This window comes from Montipora capricornis, chromosome 8 (assembly GCF_036669925.1).
Source record: "Montipora capricornis isolate CH-2021 chromosome 8, ASM3666992v2, whole genome shotgun sequence".
NCBI lineage: Eukaryota > Metazoa > Cnidaria > Anthozoa > Scleractinia > Acroporidae > Montipora > Montipora capricornis.
In genome coordinates, this window is record NC_090890.1 from 10,727,581 (window position 1) to 10,747,357 (window position 19,777).

Genomic DNA, 19,777 nt, shown 5'->3' on the forward strand with positions numbered 1-19,777 from the left:
AAGGATGTATGAATATAGTTGTGCTTAGCTTTTAATGTCCGGTCTGGCTCAGAGTTAGGCACACACGATACGAGGATTTTATGAGGGAGACGCAATTAACATATTACAGTTTTCTAACTTGCGGCCCTCTAGCGATACCAAACAAGACAGACCACAAAACCGGGGTACTCCATGCCCCACTATTTGCGAATAGTGTGTGGGTTCTTTTACGTCCCACGGGGTTATTAACATTGACCGTTTATGTGACGGGGCCTACGGTTTATCGTCCTTATCCGAGAAGACTTGAAAGTCTACCCATTTGCAGATGTCATTACAAAGGCAGTACTTTCTCCTCATCAAAGATCCTGAATGTTGGCCCCACGGTGGTCCGATACTAAACCACTCTTTCCTTCACATGAAAGCCTATGCCATGGCCGTAACACAGTCAGTGTCATGTTCCTGTCGGAAGTGTTGCGTTTACATCTTCGTAGTCTCCCCCCCCCCCCAAAAAAAAAAACGGATTTAGCTTCCATTGTATGCTAATTTAGATCCAACCGTTAGAAAACTAAACTGGTCAATTGAAAACATCTCTAATTACTTACCCATTGGGATGTAAGCCTCCGGGGGAATCATCATAATCTGTCCCGTCACTGGATCAGCTGTCAAGGCCCCGGACGGGAACATCCCCTGTGGGGTGGCATCCATCATGTGGGGGCGGTACATGGCACCGTAAAATGATGATGGGTCGAGCAACAACAAGGGAGCTTCAGAAAGACCTTGAGGAGTTATTATCTGACCGAAATACGGAGACGGAAAAGCACCTCCCTCCAGTCTCATAAATTGAGCAGCTCCCGGGTTTGCCAATCCGTCTAATCCAGATTCAACGCCGGATTCGCGAGATTGAATATCACTGTTGTCACTTGGAAATCTCCTGTTCGAACCACTGGTTCCGTACGATGAGCCGTGCGCGGTACTCCTTTGCTCAGAACTTAAATTCTTTTGCTCGAGTAAGGGAGATGACAAACGACGCTGCCGTACGGCGCCCGCCGCAGGCGATATTCCGGTCCTATCCGAAGATTGCTGTACTCGAAATTGAGCGTGTTTTTCGGGAGAAGTCGTTTCGCCTTGTGCACGTCTCGGTCGTTCGTCGTTTTCATCCGAACTAATTTCTTCCGCGTCAGCACTTCGCTTTTCGCTATCAAACCGCCCTGTCGGTATTCTCGGTTTCACGTCGTCTCTTCTCGGCAAACCTCGTCTTTCGTCGATTCTCTTTGAAACATCTTCCTTTGACGAATGACTGCTCTCGACTTTCCTGGGAAAGGAGTTTAAATCAGCCTTCTTAAACGCGTTTTTCTCCATTTCGAGCTCGCGGCTCTCGTACATATCAAGCGTCGCGTTTGGCGGAACAAAGACCTTATCATTGTCGGCTGCACCGCGCTCTCCGAACCTTATCTGTTCTGCATGGCCCGTAGACGGAAAACCACTAACACCGTACTTCAAAAACGGAAACGCTCCAAGTGACGCGCTGTTGTTGTTTCGGTCATTGCCTTTATTCCCTTCACTAAAAGATGCGAGTTCTCGCGAGTCTGGTTTCCGTCCGATATTTTCTTTATATGGAACTTTTTCCTTAACGCGCAAGGGTTCCGAAGTCCTCACGCGATCGACGCTTTCTTTGTCATAATCCTCTCGCGCGGATCTAGCCTCCGCGCGTGATATCCCAGTATAGGAGCTGTCGTCCGGCTCTTGCCCATCATAGTTACTGTAACTTCCGCTCGCAACCCTGCTTTCTTCCGGTCGCGAATTTTTATTCATTTCCGGCTTCAAGTACTTTCCTTCTTTCCGCTCAACTGAGACGCGATAAGAGACTTCTTTGCCATGCACGATAACGTTTCCCAGACTACCCTTGCACTCATCGTTTCTATTGTAACTGACATATTCTCCGACAACTGATTTCTCATTCCTCCCAGCATAGTGCTGGTTTCTCTGATATTCGTCTGAACCGGAACTTGAAGCGTCTGACGTTTCTTTCCTCAAATTCCCTGGTCCAGTACTGTATTTGTAAAAGCTCTTTGGAAGTTTCGCCTGAGATTGCTCTGATAATACCGTACCGTCGCCAGAGGAATCACGAGGCACATCTCTGGAATTTGCGATTTCATCGTCTTTCGCAGCAAATATCCTGTCAGCACCAACCGCTCGCAAATTCGAGGGAAGTGTACCATAAGGCGATCGCTCCCAGGGCGACAGAGAATAAAAGTTCCTCGCTAGTTGTTGTTTTGTTGCTGACTCGTGAACACCTGTCTTATTCAAATCGCGTTCCTCTCGATTGTGTTGTTTAGTTCTAAAACTTTCAGTCCAAGGCTTGACACTGTTGTGAACAGTAACAGATGGGGCAGAAGAAACCGAGTTCACGTTATTGGGATAGTTTTGCTTTCTCATGACGAAGGAAGGTGATTTTCTGTGTTCAACGTCTGAGGAGTAGGATACAGTAAGTGGTGATCGAATGCGTGGTGCTATGGGAGTAAGCTTGGGCATGGTTGAAGGGACGTTCGAATGAGAAGAACTGACCGAGGTTCTTAACGGCGGCGTACTGTGATAAGGAACAAGCGTTGGAGGTTCGCTTGCTGGATACGGCGAAGAACGCGCTTCAGAGGACATAAAGCCTTTACTGTATGAGGAAAAGGGCATCGCGGCGTTTTCAGGTGAACGAGAATTCAAACCATTGCTGGGTCTCTTAATACCGAAAGAATTAATTCCCAAATGTTCATAGGGTTTTGTCCTTGTGGGAAAATCGCGTGACTGGTCAAAATCGTTGGTGATGGATTGCTTGTCACGCCGACTCATATCCTCGGGGTTTTGAGTTTCACACAAGTGCGTGTCACGAAATGAACCACGCAAGCCCAAACCTTTCTTCCCGTCAACGGAGTTTCCAAGTTCATTTGCTGTTCCTTTTTCGGAACACCTCAAGGATTTCTGTGTGTCCCCTGTTATTCTTTTGTCCGGATCACTTGGCTTTCTGATATTTTCTTGTTTGTCTGTTTTGTCGGTTACCGTTTTAATGACGCTCTCTGTTCGCAAAGGTTCCTTCGACTGGCGGTTAGATGGCTCCGCTTGACTGCAAGAGAGGAAGAGAATTAATCAAACGTCAAATTAAATCCCAGTCCCAGGGAGCTTAGTTCCCCTTTCCAAGGAAAAAACAAGCCTATTCTAGTTTCCATTCTACCTTTTTTGAGGAAACAGTATCGCCGGCTGATGCCATGAAGGTAGCCTGTGGAGACAATCCCTAGATGTCTGAAATTTTTTTTACCTTTAGATGACCAAATAATTACCAAGACAATAACAGAAATACCGAAAACGCGAAAGGTTTGACCAAATTAACGGCGAAAAACGAGTCGTCGAGTACTCCCACCTTTCATTCGTTGACGTACAGATAAACACCAAGACAGTTAGGAAATCTAGAATTTTCTCAATATTAGTTCGAAGGTTTCAGTTTACAAATAAATGTTCCATAACCAAAATAAATATTAGGTTCACACATTGAGATGGCCTACCGCACACGAATATGGAAAGATGTTTCCCGGAATAAATCCTTGCTGATTATGAAAGCTGGCCCTATTTTAGTCGTGTTAACACTAAACTACAGCTGTTAAATTAAGAGGGACACTAGCGTTTTATCTGCACGACAAAGCAAGAACGAATCGTCTGCTGTTGATCAATATTCGTGAATTCTATACTATATGAACAGCGGATAAAAGCGAGTCTAGTGTTTTAGTGATGGATGCAGCAGAGGAACTCCAGCAGATGCAAAGAAGCTTAAATAAAAATCCGGGTTTAAAAGGGTCTCCATCGTGTGCCTACGCGATTGCGTCGAACACTGTTCTACTATTGACATGACAAGCCATCTGACAGATGGTCGATTATTACATGTTCGAATTTATCTCACAAGAGATGGACGCCTGTGCGTCATAATCTCGAATATAATTACCAAAACTATTAAGAAATGTCGGTCGAAAGGTTAAATTTTCTAGTCATCGCGACAGCGAAAACAAATGTTACTGAGGGAGCAGAGATGGCGCAGTGGTGAGAGCACGCGTGGCCCGGGTTCGATTCCAGACTTGTTGTCAAATGTGGGTTGAGGTTTTGGTTCTCTGCTCTGCTCCAAGAAGTTTTTTTGTGCCCAGTTGGTGACCCTGCGCGAAATACACCTGACACTTAAAATAAAATTAAGTATTATTATCATTCATCATTATTGTTGATTCCACACAAAGCCAAATGAAACTTAAAAAAAAAACCCGACAGGTGCCCTTCAAGGTAAACTGCTTCATAATTTTAGAGTTCCGGTAAACCTCTTTCTACTAATAGCTTCAAGAGACAACAATGCCATCCGCAACCTAACGTCACTCCTCACAAAAGGCTGCATACAACCTTAAACGGAAATTTCTCTTAAATACGGATAACCATCTCACAACACAGAATCTCTGCTACAAAACGCACACAAAAAGATTCTATCCATAGACTATTTTTCGGTTTTTTTAAAGGATTACTCAAAGAAACGGCGCTCTTTTTTTAGCAACGTTCGTTTCATTAACAAAGCTGTCCAAGCCAAATGCAATTACAGGTTTTCATAACACTTGACATGAAAACACTTCTAAATCTGACGCATAAACCCAAAAGGGGTTTGTGTTTTTATTTTTTCATTTAATTCAATATTTATCCAGGGGCATGCAATTTAGCAGAGCTACAGTTTAAATGGAGCCCTAAAACGAAAAATATTTGAGTTAAGGTGTAATTTAAAAGTTCCATGTTTTGATCAAACAGTAAGAGCACCGTAACAGTGCCCCCGTATCTTTCGATAAATGACAGAGGGCACAGTTTTGCCGCAGTTTGCTCTTAATTTTCAAAATATTTTGAAACGGCATGCCCCAAGACCACCCTAAATGTTCGTGCATTCGATCTGCTTCTCTACCTAAATCCTACCGGAAATAAAAATATGCTTGTTTCTGAAAAAACACTGCCAATGAGTCAAGCCCATGGGTTCGAGTTTCTTCACTGGATTGCTTAAACATTCAGATTTTTCAATTCTCCTCATCTGTAGTGGGGTGGAAAGGTGTTTCAGATTGTCGCGTAAGAAGCAATGAATATTGTCTTAAGATCCCGAGAAAAATGGCTGAAAATGTAACTTTGTCAGGTCTAAACTCCCAAAACACTTCAACATGTTTTCTCAATTCCGGTTCTAATTTATAGTGGGATAGAAAGTACTTTAAAAAAGTAACATTTCCCAATAAGGACGAAGCACACAACATACGAACTGCCCCAAGCAAATGACAGAATACACAAATCAGTGCGGCCGGATCTATCTCAAGAACTAAACAGGAAGTTCCATGGGTTTTCTCGTTTCCGGTCCTGATACCAGGTAACATTACCAAGCAAAAAGAGATCAAAGCAAGCAACAAAACAACGTGTCAACCAACAGAATACCGCTACGACAAAATAATACGCTATAGCGATGGCCACAATCCAAAAGATCTCACTCCACGGCGGTCTCCGAAGGTTCACACCCAAACGAGGAGAGTAACCATTGTGTTCACACTTCATAACTTTAAGAACGAACTTAAAACTTCGACTTATGCCTCGTTCACACCAAACCTTAACCATGTTTTGAACATGTTTAGTTAAACACGGTTTCAAAGTGTTTTCTTTTTAAATCGTGAATACTGATTTTTGTCGACTATAAATTTATCACAGGTCAAAGCATGTATTGAAATTCACTTCAATCTCATGAAAAAGCCAGTCCTACATTTTTCTGTGACTGGTTTTCACTTCGTTAAACCCAGTTTAATTAAACATGTCTTGTTGGTGTGAATGGGGTATTAGACTGCACCTTGCAAAATATTGTCATGAGCAGGTGAGTATGGAACACAACGCTCAGCAACGTTGATTTAGATGGTAAGACTTTAACATTTCACCGACAGATTTAAAACTTGAAACCACCTTACAAGGAAAAATAAAGCACTACAAGAAGATAGTTCTTAGTAGCCTGCATTTGAATAGTCGCACACATTTTCTCCTCATACTGACTCAAAAGTAAGAATCATACTGAAGCACCACAGGAAGTAGCATTCATTTAACTGTGTTCTATTACCTAAGAAGTAATTGTTTGAGCTCTCCAAAGGGCATATGGTTGCATAAGAGAATGAGCACATCTAAAATATACTGAATCTCACCGTGATTGTGTGGACTCGGCAGTAGTTTTCTTCTCAGGCACTGTTGATTCTTCGCCGTTTTTAACTCGTTGCCCCTGTCCGTAGCCAGCAATAAAGTTTGGAAAGCTCATGACGGGATTGCCGTACGGGTAGAGTAGATTTCCCGCGTTCAGAGCCCGCGGGTCCATCCCTGGCCCTGCAATCATCCCGTATGGAAGACTCATTCCAGCGAGCGCTAGAAAAGGTAACAAAAAAAGTCTATATTAACGAGGTTCGATTGTAACGTCGTAACAAGGACAGATATTCCAGTGGTGTTTGGCACACCAGACGCAAGAGGATCGCTTTTCTCCTTGATTGTTTCTTTCAATGTAGTGGCTTGGAGGCAGGTGACCTCGCCTCTCTCTATCCAATCAGAAGCGACTGTGACTTTTCCCGCGCTTGGCGCCGGCTACAACTATTTATTTTGTATTCTGATAGGTTTATTTGAACACCTCAGATCGCGTCAATGGTTAAAGCAATCATGCAATGAGACGAGAGCGTTACAAACTAGTTTAGTCTTGACTGAGATGTTTTCAATGCAAAAACCGACACAATTAAATTTCTAATTGTTTTTACAACAAAACAAGAAATGATAAATGCCCCTTAGCGAAACTGACAAACTCGATTTCCGCTTTGACGCAGGACAGGTGAGACACTAGAGCAATGCTCCCGCAAGTGTACCCAAAACAAATCACTATGAGCCACACATAGCTAATCAAAACAAACACTTATGAAAGTGAATTCCAAGAGAAAACATGGTAGCAAGACAGCAATCGAATGGTCGTTCGACAATACGCCGAACAGCTTAACGGGGCTATTTTGTACTGTAGGGAGCTCGCCCGATTGTAACCTGCAGGGTGCAAACTCCAAATCTGTGCTTCCCCGCCCTAAAACAGAATCACTGAAAAAGAGCTTTCGTTACAATTGTGCAAAGACTTGGAATAGTCTACCTGAACATCTTCGCCTAAATGAGTCCCTTAAGTCTTTCAAATGTAAAATCCGTTCCCTCACTCTGCTTGACAGTAATAAGCTTGATCTTATTCTTCCAAAATACTTATATTGACATAATATTATATTATTCAGGGGAGAGAAACGACCGTCAGAAATACGTCTGCGTTGGCAGGCTACATTATAGTATGATAGGCGTATTGTTGTAGATTAGCATTATACATAATTTTCTTCCTTTTTTCAAATATTTTGCTGTTACAGATGATAAAGAAAACTGTTTGTAATTTTCGTGGTTAAATAAAAATTGATTGATTGATTGATTGATTGATTGATGGATTGACGCGCAATGATTGTTCTACTTGGACCGTTGGGAAAATAAATAACCCTTTCTAGCCGTTTTATCACGGGAAACTGTTTCCATTTTAAAGAAGATTACGGAGCAGGGATGGCGAAATGGTGATAGGACACTTGCTTCCTACCGTTGCTCTCTCATATACATAATTCCCTAAGGTTGGTTACTTGCTGGCGGCGGTCCCGCATATCTACTGAAGGAAATCAGCCGTAAATTCACTCCGAACGCCCAGGTCGCCTCCAGATTTAGCCTAACGCACAATTCAATCCTCCTCTAACTAATGCTTTTCCCTATTGGACAAAAACAGCGGCTGTGCGGGAATTTCGGCTCGCTAATCTCCCTTCCATCGAGGACCGTCAATGATGTTTTGACACGAAGTTCCGCGCACGGCCGTTGAAAAAAAATACAACCTTACCGACCGGGATCAAGACAGACACAGACCGCGACGGCTACGGCAACGAAAACGTCACACCAAAATATAACTTAGCGCTATCCAAAGTACTTTGCGATTATTCCGTCTTGCTCAGGTTTTAAACTACGGGCAAACTATCCTTTAACTGGAAGGGCCGCGAACAGTTTAAAGTAAAAAAATAGAAAATGAATAGTTCATTGTTATATGCACACCTTGTCGCCTAAACCTAAAATTTGGGGGACAGCTGTTCTTAGAGTTATTTTCATAGAGTTAGGTCGTAGAGTTAAACATCCTGAATTCAAGATTTTGGAAGCCAACATTCATAAAAGCTAACCTCAGGCCTAAAAACGTTTGTTTAGGCCTAATTAGGCCAAAGGTTAGCTTTTATACATATTTAGGATACTTTCTGTGTATCTGTATTTCTGAATTCAGGATTTAGGCCTTCCAAAACCTTGAATTCAGGAATTTGGAAACGTAACTCCAACTCTAATGTCATAACTCTATGAAAATAACTCTACTACTAGTCAACCCGAGTTGTTGTTTTGAGGAGTACAGCCAGGAAATGCACGGAAATTCTTTCTGCACGTGCAGCAAGATTATTTTTCCTTTTTTAACCAATCAAATTCTTTGTGTTTGCTCCAATTCCCTACTTTCTGATCTTGGCGGAAACGTCGAATGGAGGCACCCTCTTAAGCAAATAAATAAAAGTTTTGTATTACTGTGAATTTTCATAATACTCTGGGATCTCACCTTAAACGTCAAACGGCCTTTTGGCTTCCGTAAATTAATTTGAAAAGAAGAACATCGAGGTTCTCAATGAGAGAACCGAGCTGCTGGTTGGTCGTTCTTTTCCGCGAAAACAAAACTGACGTGTAACAGTGATGCATCATCAATCGACTTTAAGTGGAGGATAAATTTGGCAACATAGCACAAACCAAATCACATATTTTGGTTGTTTCAGGCCAAGGGATCACAGAAGAAGCAGCAAAAATCATCTTGAGACAACTTGGAGAGCGAACAAGGCCACCCAGGCCGATCAATCTGGGGCAATTTACTGAAAGGTGAACCCTCTTACAACTGCACTAACCCCTCTCCGCCAAGGAACCACTTCAACTATGGAACTATGGAAGTTCAGATGCTCAGAAGCGCTTGGATGATCATACTTCATAATTCATTAAAGAATGTCCTTGGCGCAGTGAACAGAGTTACATTTAATTCCTTTCACGTCTCATAACAACAGTGCGAATAGCATCCCTAAAAGGTTTCCACCATTTTAGTTTTAAATCTACAGCGGTTACATAGAAAAAGGTTAGGGTTACGTTCCTTACATAACCAGAAACAGCTCAGTATACCATTATACGGTATCAAAAATACGTACAATTCAAAATCATGATTTATAGTTTTGAATAATACGGAGACAAGCTTTTAAGGTTCATTGAATTTCCGATCACGTACCTTCACGTGCAACCAGAGAGTTCGATTGGTTCTCGCATCATGTATTATTCCAAGTTAAAGAGGTCATGCTGATTATCAGAGAAAAAACGCTCTATGTCCCAAAAAGAACAACAGATATGTTTCTGTCGTTCTTGATCGCAGTTTCAGAAATATCAACCGCTTTGCGCCTCGTCCAAGTTTTCTGCCCTTTCGATAATATCAGCTGTAAGAAGATTATTTCCGTTTGCTTAATATTCGCAGACGAGCAAAAAAACCACCACTAAAATCTAATTGTTATTCCAAAAAATGAAAACAAAGAGTTCATGACGCCTACGCAAATCGTTCTTTTCAGGATTGAAAGTTACATTTTGGGAGTGAAGAAACAGTTTTATGTCTTCGAAAATTTTATCGTAAAAGAATCAAAGATGCCCCTTGCATCGTTAGACATCGTTAAGGTATGCTTTAAAAGACGATTCTCTGTGTTGTTTCAGTTGACGTTTTATGACAGCAGTACATCGTTAATAAAATATGAAAATTAAATATATATGATCGACGAAATCAAAACAAGAGGAGACCACGCTATCTCTTCATTCATGTCAGACCGGTCACAAGATCAATGTTTCCGCTTTCCTCAAGAAAGCTCTAATTTGCAATTTCTTAAACCACTCACCCATCTGATTTCCACAATTAAATGCGTTTATATACGTTGGAAAACACGAAGTCCCTTCGGTTTAAAACGTGACATAGTAATTTTCTAGACTCTTCTGCCACTGCCATGCCATCTGCTGCGTGGTGAAAAAAAAACTCAGTGCCGTTTGTTCCACGCGAGAAAAAAAACTTTCTTTAACATACACTTCAAAGGTTACTTGACTTAAGTTGCGATTCCTGTTTTTTTTTTCTATCGTTTTCGAAATCCAAATGGTCTTGATAGCACAAGTGTTACAATTATTATTAATAATACAATTTAAGGAACATGTTTCGATGTTTCAAATATCATCTAAGTAAGATGATCCGCGTATATAACTATCGATATTTATAAATTTCACAACATGATCCGTATATTTAACAAATCGAGAGTGAGTGCGCCTCGTGAGTCCACAACAATTTTGACCACTGTGATGACGAATATCGTTGTTGATAAGAGTACAGAGAACGCCGAACCACTTTCGATTTGTTAAATCGAAATCACGTTTAAAGACAGCTTCGGCGAGTCACTGACGCACAGAAGCTTTGACTTCCTATCTTGAAGTTCAGATTATTATGGAAAGTCACGAGTTTAATTCGCGCCGGAATTTTTCAGACTTCCATTTCACTGCAGCTACAAGTTGCGCTTTTAACTACGATGACCTTTTCAAGACTAAAATTTCCTATCTTGTTTACCAAAATTATGGTGAGTGGGTAGCTACAATAGGTTTGCTCAAAACAAAATTCTTGTCATGTCTAATCATATCGGTAAAATTCTGTTCAAAAAGATTTTTCTGTGTTAGTTTAACTCGTATCGTCATGAAATTTAATCCTTCAATTTTCATATTTTGCATAAAAAAGGGTCACCGAGCAAGCATTCTTGGTATTCTTGAAGAGGCAAAACCAACTTGTCCTCATTCGACTTTCAAGTTCCTGACAATGCGAGAAAACAAGGACCTTAATTTAAAACATTTTCTCTCCAGCTGAGACTTTTGAGCCAAACAATCCGGACAGCTCGAAGCTGTTCACAATACACAAAAACATTGCGTAAAAATCTTCGCAGATGTGTATAATCAACTTATTTTCCGCAAGTACGAGTATAACTTTGCCGCGGGTTTTCCTGACTAAACAAAGTTTTAGCTCATCAGATAGCGTTTCAGGCGAACAAAAAATTGAAAGACGGCTCATCTAACTAGTCCTTGTTCTAATACTACCACTTGCTCTAACTACTTTTTAGCCTGTTGGAGGAAGAAAGGATACAGTCTTTGTTTATGTACTGGTATAATGTGCAGTTATAGTCGTCTGACTCAAACACTGATAGTACTGCCAATGTTGCAGCTTTAATTTAAGTCGAAGTCTACAGTTAGGTCCTAGAAGCCGGATGTTTGTGATGACAAAAGGAACTCCAAGGATTACGGCATTCGTGTGGTGTTTTGGATTTCTGAATCGCCACAAAAATGGAATTTGAGATTAAGATTTACACTGACCTGTCTAGAACTTTGGGAAAGGTAAGGTAAAGTCTGCTACGAGCCTAGAAGGCGCTTATCTCCGGTTTCTGTAGCATGAAGCGACTAGGAGTATTTCTACTCCCCCCTGGATGGGATGCTAGTCCATTGCAGAACTAGAACTTTGGTGGGTAGAAAACGGTAAAATCTTTTGAGAGTTGACACTAAAAACTGCAAAATCATTCGACTTCATCTGGTTACCAAGGTGATTTCCAAACGCGATAGGATAGAAGTCTTCTCGAGGAAGTAAGGTTGCGAGAAAAAACCATAATTTTAAATACCCCTGAACAGATTAATTCTATGCGGTGATGAAAATGTTAGAGGTGAAATTTCTCGGTTTATTTTGACTCAGCAACCTGTCAGTCCTTCAGCCTTCTTCTTCTTTGCTTGGGCAAAGATTTCATTACTTTAATTGCCTTCGGAAATTAAGGCTCCGTCCACACGAAAGCTCGATTCACTTTCCAAAAAAGGAAAAGGTAATGAGACTAAATAAATTTGGCGTTTTTCAACGAAAAAAAACATCACGAGTTGATTCTTTTTACCGTGAAGGACTTAATCGACTCAACCTAGTTCGAATGACCTGGCAAAAAGTTGTTTCTCCATCTGATCTCTGAACGACAAGGACCTCAGAAACACGAATTTCAGCCAATGAAAGTGAAGCCGAACCGAGGATTTTGGGAGGCCAAAAAATTTGAAGTCTTACAAGACCTTGCGAAATGCATATGTGATGTAAAGCATCCCCCAACTCGCAGAGAAGCTAATTGTTTCGAAAAAGAGTACGGACAATAATACGTTGCAGAAAAATTCGTTTATTCTGTTTTTGTCGTTTACTTTATAACACGATTTCGAAGGAAGTCATGCACTGTCCACACTGTGTGTTAACGAATAATTTGAATGTTACATTTACGTCGCTTTAAACGGGGCTCTGTGTACCAATCTTCCACCCAGGCCTCTTTGGCTAACTAAGATTTCGGGATCTTAGATTCATTGTAGATTTTGTTTTGGTTACGGTTTTCTAAATCCTATGAGACTGACACTTGAATAACTTTGCGAGAACGTGGGAGGATAGATTGTTAGCATACGGGCGCGGCGACGATGTTTTTCGTTTGCACCAGTATGAACACTTCTTCTCGCCCGATGTAGAGAAAAATCGAGAAAAATACGAAAACCAAGAACGTATATGAAAGAACTGCTAAATCCCTTTAGCTGAATTGCCCCGACCAGAGTAAAAAACTACAATAAATATGACTGAAACAATAACTTATGAAACAGAAGATTTAAACACGATGATTCAACACGAAAAGCTTGCGTTCAAAAGCATTTACAGAAACACCGACTGGATGAAAATACCACGATAATCTCAGTTGAAGCGACCGTCGGACTCATTTCTGGAAAGAGGTGCTGATGCCAATAAAAATCACACCACATTTTCCTCTGCAGATACCAAGCAGGATTTCTTCATTAACGACGCATGAAAACTTTTTTAAATTAAAAAACAGGCTATTGTGAAAGAGTCCAAATTTCTAAAAAAAAAATCGCGTTGATTGAGACAAAAATTCGATGACGTTCTTTAGCTGACAAAAACAACATTTATAATTCACTTTGAAACACTAAAAGGAGAATGATTTTGAAACTTTGTTTTGGAAACAATGCCCAAAACACTGTCAATACTTCGATATCATCGATAAAATCAGTAATGCGATAAAAAACCCAAACCCGTGAAAGAGCTTTTGGATATATTCCACAGCTTCAACTTATGAGTGTAAACAAAAGTGAACCATAAAATGAAGGCTGTGCTCCAAAAGCCGCGGAGAATGATAAATACGCGGAGTAACAACAACATTGCGCGAAAGATCGACGAAGTCCGTCCTCACTGTAATCTAAGAATAAACTTTACCACGCCAATATCACGGAGAACTACGCTCACGGCTTGGAGTGTAAGGGCAAATTTATGCCTTAAAATTCAACTGGATCAGTTGACACAAAGGATCACCATCTACGAATCCGAAATTTTCGCTTTGTATGTTCTAACGAAGGTCCAAATTTACGTCAACGGCTTGAAATACAAATAAACTGATGGAAACTGAAACGGTTAAAAGGAAGCCAAAAGCTAGCGCCGAAATAAAAACGATATCTAATATGTGTAAATATTGTGCAAAAAAAAAAAAGGGAATTGAAAGTTTGCGATTTGAATTTTTTTTAATGAACAAACGCCTTTGGGATATTCTCCGAGTCGTAAAATTTCAGGGGAGAAAAAAGGAAGAACTGAATTTTCATGAAAATCCGTCGTTTTTGGATTTCGAAGCAATATAATATGGAACACTGCGACCGATCTCAGCGTACACGTCTAGGCATAAAATGCCCGACAAAGGAAGCACTAAATTTCGCCGTTGGTGAAATATGTTGAGAACGATTATAGCAACTTCAAAGCAGTCTTTAAAACAGGGCGGAATTTTGAGCAAAATGCAGTTTACTCGCAAGGGACTAAGATATGGAAAGAAAACTTCATTTTAGGCCGACTGGTCGATCGCACTTCATCTCTCCTGGCGAGTGGTTTTAAGCCATTGTTAGCGAACTAAAAACTAATTTTCCGTAAATTTTCGTCACTGTCTTGCGTTTGCTACAACGGAACGCAAAATCGCAAGAAAATTGCGTAGATCTCAATGTTTCGACTATGTTTTTATGTTACAAGCAGACTTCAATCGACTGACCTTTCTTTTCTTCCAGGCGAAATATGGCTTGTCAATTGCTTGTTTATCACTTTAAAAAAGCCTTTAGATTGTCGGGAAGAAAAAAAGATTTTAGGCAAACTGCAATACAGATGATTTCTGAAGACAAAAGCCGTTTAGCCTTTTCAGGGGGTTTTCAATGCCACTTAACATACGCACATGAGACCGGTAAAGCATGTAAATAAGGATGCGATATGTACAGCGGGAAAGGATAATTGATATGTTAATTCTTGCTTTTATTCAAATCCTTTACAGGCGCGATACTCTTTTTTGTAAACAAGAATTTATGATGTAAAATTTTTCTTTTCTGTCGCCCAAGAAATTAACTCGCATCTAAATTTTGAAATTGGTCAATAAAGTTCACAGCTTGTTCGCGCGCCTCCAACGTGCACGCACGTGTTTAAAAGCAAGCCAAACACTTTAAACACATTTTTGCATGCAAATTGAGCATTGACACAGGAGTAAAAGCGCTCTTTCACAAATCATGATATCGCGAAAACAACGATTGATTTCAAGCAATCTAGAACTTGATAAATTAACGACGTTCTGAACTCAAACTTGTCCAATTTTTTGTCGCCAGCTGATTAAATCTGGCACACCAATAAGGAGACGTTTTTGCTCGTTTGGCTGGTACTAATCTTTACTCATGAAATTTGCCATTGTTATTCTCGTGAAACACCCGTAGAAGGCATTTATTTATTCTAAAACTTACTTTTGACGGTCAGAAAAAAATCTTAATTACTTTTCGACACCAAGACAATATGATGTACAAAAAAAAATTCTAGCCACGTTGGAGAAGCACTACGAAAGGATGAACGGCTAAAGAAATCGTACACTGTTTCCAACATTATAAGCACATCACGATGGCTTTCAAAACTTTCAGAGAGGACTGCTTCACCCACAACTACGTCGTAAATATGTGAAAAGTTTGAAGACTATCGGCAAACATCTAATAAGTCATGCGAACAGATATTGATTAAGGAGGAAATGCTGCTGTCTGTATGTATAAAAACGATTTTCAATAACGATAGTAATTAAAACTCAACAACAAACCGAGTGATATCAACAGCGTTGTATTGAAATAATTTCCATTTTTAACATTTCGGTATATTATGTGTGTGATCAAAGAGAAAAAAAATAACTCCACTTTTTGTTGCTTTTTCTCAAAAAAATGTCCAGGCAAAGTTAAAACGTTAAAACTATCCGTTATGTTTTTCCTTTCCACTTTGCGGCATCCAACGATAAATTGTTTCCACGGTATTGAGGGTGCCCAAGATTGAATGACTTCTCGGACAAATACAAGCCCAACAAAGCTAAGAAGATGCGATAGTGTGGGCCTCCATATATGAGGCGGAGATCACTTGATGCTTAGTAAGGAAGAAACTAAAAAAAGCACGTATTTAAATCCTTAGCTCTTTGGGCTGCAGAAGAACCACGACTTTTAGAGAACATCACGCATTTGGGAACAGAACTATTTGATAGAAAAGACGTTTCGTTACACTTATATTTAGAGACTGCAAAGCTTTAACGCAAAAGTAGGATACGTTTAAAACTTGAGTGCAATATATTAACAAGGAAGGGTTACGTTTTTGCAAACGTTGGCGACAGGCAACAGGCAATAGTCGTATAACTTAGTCAAACGTTGGTCTCTCAATAAACCAAGTTTATGTCCGTTCATCGGGTTCTTTGGATAAGTTCGTCCGCTCGAATTTCATCTCCTAGAAGCAGCGTGGCCGGAATAGAAAACCAAGTATTCCGGAGCAAAATAGCAACTGAAAATTGCCGCGTTCAAGCATTTACAAGACAGAATTGAAATTCTCTGCCTGGACCATTCATGTGAAAGCTTGTGTCTACAGGCTTTTAGATCATTTCCAATCAAACACGGCTTCTTTTGAATCGCTTACACAAGATCAGCAGAACGTAAGCTTTTCACTTTCGTTTCGAAATTGTTAACATCCGTACCTCTTACAACGACTGTTTATGCTGCGCCCTGTCGGTTGTCAGAATCAACTACCACTTCCGCTGCTTAGCAGTGCACGACCTCTCTTCAACCGAAAGGAAACTAGTAAAACCTTCAAAAAGAACGAAAAATGCGACTAATAACATTGCAGACGGCCACGACGATATTAAACAAATCCGTTCAGTTTAATTTGCACCCATTTTCCGTGTGACATCGTTTCACGCCCCCAGAAACTAATTCAAACTACGTGAAAGGATACACAAAATTCGGATGACAGCGACAAAACAGATTCAGGATTTTAAACAACTGCTTTTTTCTTGAGAGAATAAAGTTCCTACATTTTAGTCCTCGGCTTATTTTAATCATCGACTCATTTTACTCTTGTGTGGTTTAACTCCATCTAATCGTCTCGTTCCTGAAGTCGGAGGCGAAATAATTCCCGGGGAAGTCAAAACATGCTAAAAAAAAAGGGAGACCAGCATAAGAGCTAACTTGTGGCGTGAATTTGCATTCCAATAACAGTACATTCTATTTATATATTATCAGTGACAATGCGTGTTTCTGTTTAAGCATGCGTGAGGAATGATCTAAATCACAATAGTTCCAATAGACACGCTGAATAATTTAGCCCTTGCTAGTTCGAATTTGCTTCGCCAGCAATCGCACATACTTGACTGAATACGCCTGTTTGCCGAAAAGTAGTCACACTTTACACAATTACTAGTATGTTAAAAATGGTTCAACTACATGGAATTCATTCGCTTTTCACAGAGGACACTTGCATAAATGAATTCGAACGGATGTCAACATTCGCAACGTCTGGTGTTTGTTATGGTTATTTGAGTAAATTGAAAATGCCTGCGTTTTCAATTACCTTCACTACTTGACCGTGAAGCTGATGCAAGGAGGGACGAACTCAATAAAAAAAATACATCAACCCTCTTCTCTTGTGGCATTCTGGCGCTTTTGGAAAGTAATTCACACTGAACTTTCGCGATCCAGAAAAACATAAGGTCAAACAAGAAGGCATTATGCAATTTAAAACTATTCCAACCAAATACGGGGTCGATGATGGTTTTTTGTCCACTTGGAATTTTGGAAGTACAAGAATGGATACATGAATTTGAAGTTAAACTAATTTTTGGGGGGCTGAAAAGCACTTAAAAAACCTAGAGGTTGCATAATACAGCGAGTCTCATGTTGAGCGTGCGGTCATAGAACGTTTCCTTACAAGATGCAAATCTTGAGAAAGCCAACAATTTTTGAGAGCTGTTTTTCTGCTTAGCAGCAAAACGCTTTTGACGGGCAATAATTTTCCCTAATAGTAAATACAACAAGCCTTCAAAATTTAACAGGTTGCTAAAAAGTCGAACAATTGTAAAGAAGAAGTAGACTCCGTTTAAATGAACCTTTGTTTGATACACGTCACCGAGAAGTTGTACTATTTAAATACCAAAATAGGAATGATATTTGAAAATACAAGAATTTAACTATATGCGAAGCACCACATTATTTCCATGTAAAAGTAGCATTTCCTGATCTCAGTAAATCAAGGAAATGATCGTATTTTGGGAGAAAAGCAAAAGCGTTTTATTTTCCGCAAACACGTACTAGCCTTTGAGGTCACGATCTCCAAGTGAAAGGGATAACAGTGAAAGTGGGCCAACGCTCAATGAAAATAAAAACACGAAGGCGCTTCAACGTTCAACATGAACTACCAACATTTTTTTATGAAAAACAAGCTAAGCAAAGGAGGGCTTTTACGCAAAGGTCGACCCAAAAATATTACAGCAGAGCAACAGAAGATATCAACAAAGCACACATCAAGGGCACTCATTATCGCGCGTGTGGCTTCGACGCAATTCTAAAAAATGAAATCTTCAAAAAACCCTGCATCGTAGCTCGTCGCTCGAATTCAAATATGAACAATTTTCCCGTAGACCAAAAGCGTTAGATAAGCCTTTGAGAACCCCTTCCAAGCGATCTATTTCTTTCCGCGGTCGTTTCAACTCGATTTTCGTCAACGCCTTTGAGGAAGTGAACAATAAAAGACAACAAACCGCCGAGAAAAGAGGCCAAAACCCAACGAAAGATCGATGGCACCCAGAAATTAGATGATGTGTCTGGAGTTTTTCTTTTCGTGTTTTTGTTATGCTCGCCTACGCTTGACAGAGTCAGGAAATGGTAAGACGCCTCTGGACTTTGAAATGGCATACCGTGATACCGTATGAGAACATTATATTAAATGGCACACAAGCTCACTTAACATACTTGACGCCGGGAACGAGACAGACAGCAGTTCATTACAACGTCGTCGCAGGCGCGAAAAATATTCACGGCTTTGGGCGACGCATTGCGAGTTTGTCACTCCCAGAATGTTTGCGCTGGGGAAAGAACCTTTCAAAGATATGACTGTGCAGTTATTGTGCGACTGAACGCTTCGGAGTGCATAACCACCCCTTGGCTATTTCCTCCCTTGACGACGTCGAAGTAAAGGTTTTGTCAAATATCTATGAACGCACACTTCCTAGCAGCGGTTGAGCATTGTTTAAATGGTACCTTAGCTTAGATGGAATTTCGTCACGTTTGCCTCACGAGGATGAGATAACTCTGCTGTTGTTGACTAAGAGAGCCGTAACTTGATCGAATACAATTTAGGCAAGTCCAGATTCCACACCGTACTGCGAAAAGGGTCGTTTCGATTTGCAACAAGCTAGGGCACACAGATCTCGTTGAAAAGACAGGTTTCTTAAAAGACAGGTTTCTTAAAAACTGCGTTCGCACGCTGGTTTCGCAATTCAGAAAAATTCAAACTTTGTTTTGTTATTTGTGCGTTCTTGCAACTAAGCTAATATCAGACGAGCCAAGAGCGCGCAGAGCATAAGGGTCGATTACGTAGTCAACCAAACGACCAACTCGAGTTTCGTATTTTCGATCCTGCACGACAAATTTTACAACTGACCCGAGGTGGAGAATCTTCTCGCCCACCACGTGTATTCTGACAAAAAATCAATACAGGCCGTTGGTTGTGTACGGTTTTGCACGAATTTGCGCAATAAATAATTGAATATTCGAAGTAAACTAAGACTTACCTGCAGAAGGAACGGTTGGCGAATAATACTGCGCTTGTAGAGACGATATAAACTGCTCTGAATTTCTTCCAACTCCACCGTCACTTGAGGGAAAGCTTTCAACTTTAGTTGAGTTTTCCAGCGCAGATTGCGAGGGAACGGGCTTCTTCAGAGAACGAAAGATCGCATTCGTTGTAACAACCTCATGGGCGAGATGTTGCCGTGGGCTAGCCGACTTAACTTCGAAATTGTGCGCTTTTGTCGACAAAAGTGACGATTTTTCCTGCGATCTGTCCATATCTCCAGATCACCGAACGAAGACGGGCGTCATATTAAGCCGAAAAATTCCTGCAGCCATCTTTTCGAACACAGTATGGCGACTAGTTGTGCCATTATCGGGCAAGGCGGAAACGTGAAAAGCTGAATTGCTTTCAATTCAACTTGTCTGCGATGTTGAGTTCTGT

The 19,777-nt window shown here is 40.6% G+C and overlaps 1 protein-coding gene across 3 annotated transcripts in view; it reads right to left on the reverse strand.

Moving 5' to 3' along the window:
• LOC138013441 (microtubule-associated protein futsch-like) overlaps window positions 1–19,777 on the reverse strand; it is a 47,523-nt gene extending 27,746 nt beyond the window's left edge. For 2 of the 3 annotated variants that reach the window (XM_068860526.1, XM_068860525.1), the window contains exons 1-3: window positions 19,335–19,777; window positions 6,201–6,414; window positions 582–3,091 (exon numbers count right to left, since the gene is read on the reverse strand). In XM_068860526.1, coding sequence (XP_068716627.1) covers window positions 582–3,091; window positions 6,201–6,414; window positions 19,335–19,611 — 3,001 coding nt within the window. In that variant the 5' untranslated portion in view covers window positions 19,612–19,777. Of the gene's footprint in view, window positions 1–581; window positions 3,092–6,200; window positions 6,415–14,264; window positions 14,453–19,334 lie in introns of those variants that run through there. The other variant, XM_068860527.1, reaches the window with a different exon arrangement.